The sequence below is a fragment of the Chinchilla lanigera genome, unplaced genomic scaffold (genome assembly GCF_000276665.1).
Source record: "Chinchilla lanigera isolate Chin_1 unplaced genomic scaffold, ChiLan1.0 scaffold00021, whole genome shotgun sequence".
NCBI lineage: Eukaryota > Metazoa > Chordata > Mammalia > Rodentia > Chinchillidae > Chinchilla > Chinchilla lanigera.
Genome location: NW_004955422.1, coordinates 4,115,425 through 4,121,816, shown reverse-complemented (window position 1 = coordinate 4,121,816; position 6,392 = coordinate 4,115,425). Strand labels below are relative to the sequence as shown.

General features: G+C 46.0%; 1 protein-coding gene across 8 annotated transcripts in view; it reads left to right on the top strand.

Annotated features, from left to right (window-relative positions):
- The first annotated feature begins 2,294 nt into the window (after positions 1-2,294).
- The window catches only part of Ttc17 (tetratricopeptide repeat domain 17), a 99,768-nt gene continuing 95,670 nt past the window's right edge, over positions 2,295-6,392 (top strand). For 4 of the 8 annotated variants that reach the window (XM_005384087.2, XM_005384085.2, XM_013514118.1 and 1 more), the window contains exon 1: positions 2,297-2,491. In XM_005384087.2, the coding sequence (XP_005384144.1) occupies positions 2,333-2,491 (159 nt within the window). In that variant the 5' untranslated portion in view covers positions 2,297-2,332. Of the gene's footprint in view, positions 2,492-3,746; positions 4,176-6,392 lie in introns of those variants that run through there. The other 4 variants (XM_013514120.1, XM_013514122.1, XM_013514121.1 and 1 more) reach the window with 3 other exon arrangements.

The window sequence follows — 6,392 nt, the reverse complement described above, 5'->3', positions numbered from 1 at the left end:
AAAATACACAGACAAGACACTGCTCTGACTTCAAGGAGTTCAGTCTTTCAAATTAACTATATCGAGTTTATTTCTATAAATCGTTGTGACTGTTTTATGAACTGACCTAGTTTTCTGCAAAAAAAGTACTTGGTTCTCTTTCTCAAAGCAAAACATAAGAGATTCATCAAGTCATCATGAAAGAAATCATTTCCATCCTTCAGTAGTAGTTAAAGAAGCTGAAACTCATTAACTATCACCAGCCTTTATTGAAGTCTTCATGGAATACTAAGGATGGGAAGAAATGTTCAAAAGCCAAGGTTTAATTAAGTGGGTCAGGACAAGATAACTAAATTCCCAATCCTATGGCTTTAAACACCATCTGTATGCTAAGAACTGTCAAACTGTATTTCTTGCCTAGCATTTCATAATCTAATTGACCTCCCAGCTATTAACACTGAACTCATACAACAGTTCTAAACTACAAGCACAAAAGCATGTCCTCTTCTCGAAGTTGTTCAGTGGTTCCCTATTTAATTCCTCCCCTTGGTCACTCTTCGTCTGCTGACATGCAGGCCAGCTAAGACACTCTCCAGCCTCAGAGCCTCTCTGGCCTATCTTTAGCCATTCTCCCTTATATGCATATACCTAACCTCCTCTCTTTCAAGTCCTCAACAATCCTGTTTAATGCTACAGGTACTTTCTACCCCAAGACTAAAGATTCCACTTACCCTACTTTATGTTATCTGTAGTATTTACCAACTTTGTTACTTACATTTGCCTTCCCCGCTAGAAGTACTTTTGCATTTTGTTCAGTTAGAATCTCACCATCTAGAAGAGTACTTTACACATAATAGGCTCACAGTACATAGTATATTGAAGGCATGGTTGCAACATGGGGGATACAGTAATGTTTAAGAGACAAAGGGAGTTCACATTATCATGCTGAGCCTGGCAAGCCTCAAAACAGCAGGCTACTAAGTGCTGTGAGGACACTGGAGCACTGGAGCCTTCTAATGTGTCGTAAGAGTACAGAAAGAATGGCCAGAAAAGCCCTCAGGAATGAATGACCTGAGATCTGGATGATGACGAAGCCAGCCTGAAGATCTCAGAGATAACGCAATTGAGATCACAACACACAAGGTGCTTGGCTTTCAGCATTCCAGACTCGGCCAGAGAATGGGCGATCTCAAAACTTACAGGTTCCTACAGTCTGGACCCCAGATCTCAAAACGTCTAGGTGCCTACAATCTGGTCCCCAGATCTCACTAGGTTCCTACAAACGACCCCAGAACTTGTGAATTCCCAGAACTGCTCTCCATAACTTAAAAAGCACCACTTTTAAATAGCCCTGATATTGGGGGATTGGGGGTTTGGTAAAACCACTTCGCTGGTTTTGCCTATACATCACGCTAACATCCTGAGGTCTGAGTAGATAAGATTTCCCTGGGACTGGGAAGCCTTTCTTCAGGATCGGCACAGGGCTTCCCACCGGTGCTTCAGCTACTCCCCTCTGCTTCAGAAACCTAGGACCCTGTCGGGTGACAAGGACAACACTGAAACTGATTCTAATAAGGGCCAAGTGGTGCCAAAGCTTTTCGCGTTCAACCTAGACCTATAGCTTACACCTGTTCTTCCTACTATCCCAGATACTGGGAACACATCCAGCCACCCCAAACTTAACTGATCCGTGCGCTGCAACTACACACTGCTTGCCAAGACTTAGGAAAAATGTGAAAGTCGAGTAAAGCATCTCTATCGCGTACAGATTTCCCCTTGACCAGGTGCTGTGCATACTGTAACAGGCAGTACCGCGATATTCCCCTCTTCCTTCCGCGAGGCCGCACCGTAGCCTCAGGCGCCGCCTCGCCCAGCACGCCCCGTCCTCGATCTTCCACAATCGTGAGACTTAGGAGGAAAGACACGCCTCTCTTCCCGTAGGTAGTTCCAAGTCCTCCCTTTTGGTTCCCAATTATCTTACACCACCGTAAATAAATTTTTAAAATCTAAAAGCATGGATTTGGTTTAAAAAAAAAAATCACGGGAGTCTTCTCACTTCGACGTAAACGCCACCTAGTCGACTGCTTTTATCTCCCTCCGGTTCCCACGCTTAGAGAGCGCATCTCCTTACACGAAAACAATAGCCAAAGAGCAGTTCCCAGGGCCGAGGCGCGGCTGGGCAGGAGGCCCACGGCCGCACTCCGAGGCCCTCCCAAACCCAGGCCGAAGACGCAGGTCGCCCCCGGGCAGCGCTCCCTCAGCTCCTCCCTCCTCCGCGCCGACCTACCCAACATGGCGGGCGGCGGCCAGCCGCTTCCGCTTCCGGTGTGAGCTGCGGGGCCGGGGGGGCAAGATGGCGGCGGCAGTAGGGGTCCGTGGCCGGTGCGAGCTGCCGCCTTGCTCTGGCCCGCGCTGGCTTCTCAGCCTTTCTGCTCTGCTGAGTGTGGCGGCCCGAGGGGCCTTCGCCACCACGCACTGGGTCGTCACCGAGGACGGAAAGATCCAGCAGCAGGTAGCGGCCAGGGCGTCCCGTGGCGCCCGCCCTCGCCCCGGGGGGGATTCCCTGCCGGGCCCCCGGTGTTTGGCTCCGCGCGGCCCCGCCCCCAGCCCACCTTCCCAGGGTCCCCGCGCGGCGGCCCCGGCGCTCCGAGCGCTGCGACGCGGCGCCGCCCCCTCCCCACGCGGCTGCAGCCACGAAGTTCGCAGCTTTGCAGCCCGGGGGCCGCGCGCTGCGTGGGCAGAGGAGCCCAGCCGTGGGGGCAGGGACCCTGGGACCTGCTCTCGGGCGTGGGCTCTAGAAAACGCACATTCCTTAGCCCTGCTTCGGCGTCTCTCGGGCCCACGCGTCACCAGTCCTCCCCGAGCAAATAGAAAGCAGGTGGCAGCACTGGGGTGCGCGCGAATCCCAGGGCAGTGACAGCTAAGGTGTTCCCGAATGGGGGACCATTCCCTGCCCCTCCCCCAGCCTCCTGGCCCACAGGGTGGGATTCCTCCCAGGTTTGGTGGTTTTAGCTTGTGCCTTTGCCCCCGGTTAGCAGGGACTCCTTAGGGACATCACACACTTGGAGGATGCCCCTGGTGGTGTTGCCTGCATCTTTTCAGCTGTAACTCCTTTCCCAGTGTACTTTGCCCTGTTCCTTTACCTAGCTCCTATGAGCCAGCCCTCCGCGGAGGATATGCTACTTAATGCATTCTTGTCTGCTTGAACTAATTCCTCAGAGTTGAGCCCGCTTTTTTTTTTTTTAATGTAACTTTATGGTGACTGCATTTTGTTTGTACCGCCGATGCCTACAGAATAGAGGTGTGTGTGTATGTTCATTCATTCGACCACAGAATCTTAGTAAATTTAGTGATTGCTGGCACTTAAGAACTATCTTGAAATGTAGAGCAGACATTTAGAAATGAATTGTGTGCCCCCCCCCACTTCTCCGTACAGTGTCACCTACAGATCCCAAAGGTTTTCGCCAGTGTCCTGTGAAAGTATACAGGTCCTTTGGGTTGCTCTAGTGAATGGTTATAGGAACACATTACAAGGTTTACTTTTGTTTAGATTTAGAGTTGCCAGGTGATGGCGATTTTTACAGCGAGCGTTGAACAAATATAGGTTTAAAGTCTGCCTTTGTGTTTTCATTATGACCACTTAGAAAAGGTTTCAAAGCTATGTCAACTGAGGCTTCAAATGTACATCTGTGTGTCTTAGAAACCCTAGAAAACACTGCAAGCCCGTCTTCTTGACAAAAGATTGGAAATCTTATATTAGTCCTGGTTGCTTCCACTTTTTTGCTTCCCAATGGTGGTTTTCCCTGAGGCCCTCACGGAGGAAGACGGGGAGTTAAGTCACTTCTGCTGCAGCTGGGGGAGTCTCTCTCCTATTGGCTCTTTTGCTATATTGTTTTTTGGCCACAGCTATTTATACGCTATGACATTGACTTCTCCTTGCCATTTTGGTGTCCTGCCACTCAGCTGAAAAAGTAGCCCATCTGAAAAATGAAAGCTGGTAGGAATATTTCATTTATATGCTGAGTATTACAATGGGAAAGTAAAATCTGATTTGGCTTTGTTTTCCAAAAACAAAAAAAAATTCCTAGTGCACATTGACTACATATGTTTTAGTAGGGAAACAGGGATTGCTAGTAACCTGCTTCAGACAAGGAGGAATCTGAAGACATCTGGAACTCTGCCAAGGCACACCTGCAGTAAGTACTTCAGCTTAAAGTTAAGGAAGCAAGATTTCTTCATGTCTTTTTTAATGATCCTTTTCATTGAGTTTTCCATTGCTTTGCTACATATAGCATTTACAGTGTTAAATTCAGGTAGCCATAAAGTTTTATACCAGAAGAAATAAAATTGCGCTCTGCAGTGTAAAAGGAGGCGAGGAAAGGGGCATTGGATTTAATCTGAGGAAAGAGCAGCACATACAAATAAAATAAGAGTTGGATAGCGTGGTCAGCTTCTGAATTCCACTCTGATAACTGTGCATTAGTCATGCATCCCTTCCTGGCAATAATTTGAATGAATGCAGGCAAAATCCAAATTCAGTTTAGATTGCAGTTAATGATCATATTTGGGTATACGGAAAGAATTGAAAGATGCTATTAGCACATGAATTTGGATATTTTACAGTCTGTTTGTATATTCAGAAACATACTTAACTAAAAACTCAGTCTATATCCTGTGTACTGGGGCTGGAAGTGTAGCTCATCCGTGGCGCTCTTGCCTAGCCTGCTCAAGGGCCTGGTTTGGATCCCCAGAACAGAGAAAAGGAGGTCAGCCTCTCCAGCAGTCAGATAAATTGAATGGCAATGCCACTCTGGTTGAAACTCTGTCTGATATTCAAATCTGCCCAAATTAAATATACTAAGTCATTATTTTCCACAGTGAATGCCAAGAAGTATTTATGAATTAAAATCAGAATTGCCCAAAATACAGATTTAAATAAGGGCATTTTCCATCATTAGAGTTGCAAGTACAGGGGTAAGGATATAGCACAATGGTAGAGAACCTACATAGCATGCACAAGGGTCTGGGTTTAGTCCCCAGCTCTGCAAAAAATAAACTCAATAGAAATGTTTTGAGTGCAGCCAGAAGGCCTTACCAGGAAAAGTGAATATTCATTTGATTTTTATATTTCAAAGTGTAACATACACTAAAGACAGGCACCCACCAGTTACGTACTGCAGACTTGTGAACACGCATGTATGTTAGAACCTCTGTCTGTGGGTGGGTTGGAATGGGGCTTTCGTCAGATTGTACATTCCTGTGCGCAGCCTCTTCACAGCCAAAGCTAGGGCTGGTGCTGGCAGAAGTAGTTGTCAAGTACTTCTCGGTTTAGGGAATTGTTTGTTTCCATACACCCTGCCTCAGCTAGGGAACTTACATACCCCCTCACCCTCCAGTTTTTAGACTCCTGTTTCTGAGTTGCCACCGAATTCCCAGGACTGGTCCGTTGTTAATCCTGGAAGTGGGATGTGAACACGCCAGGAGGGTCACCAGGAAATCAAGGCCAGCTTGAACTACACAGCAAGATCCTATCTCCAAAAACAAAAGCAAAACAAAACAAGTTCATCTGTTAGCTAGTTACTCAGAACATGGAACATAAATTTCTCCACAGAATTTAGCAGTCTTGGCACAGGACTGTTTGGCAAGTGACTATTTCAGCAACTATGACCCAAAGAAGAGCTATCAGATTTAATTAAAGAGGCTAAATCTCAATCTGTTGGTCTTTAATAGGTTATAAATGGAGGACTGGTTTAATTTTTGGTCTGATGTTGAGTAATTTGATTAATCTGAGAGAGTGGATTATTTGGAGCTGTGAAACCAACAGCTTTATTTCAGCACTTTTGGAAAGGAAATGGTCTTTTTGTCATAGAGCACTATTCCTGTTTATCCTCCTCAAAGATCTGCTTGGACTCTGTTAAACCTTTACAGTAGCATCAAAGTGATTCTCATTCAGTCCATTCTCTTTCAGATATCCACTATTATAAATTATCTAGGCACTAACTCTGTACTGAAAGTAGTAAGGGGAACTTGGAAATATACCAAGATAAACTATAATTTCCCCAAACATTTATTGAGCAAATACTTCTCATCTATTCACTTTTCACCAATCCGTTACGCTTTGATGTACATGTTCTTTTCCACTGACTACCAACATGAGTGTCTCATTTTTCTTTGGAGACAGGGAAGTTTAGCTCCTTAATCATCTTCCCTTTTTCCTCCACTTGTCCTGTGGATCAGCGCTTCTCAAACTTTGCTTTGCTCAAAAATAATCTAGGATATTTGCTTAAAATGGAGATTCCCTGGTCACTGAGTATTCAGTTCAGTAAATTAGTGGTGGAACCAAGGATTCTACATTTTTATCAAATTTCTCGGGAGATGATGATATAGGTAGGACACATATCATTTTGAGAATT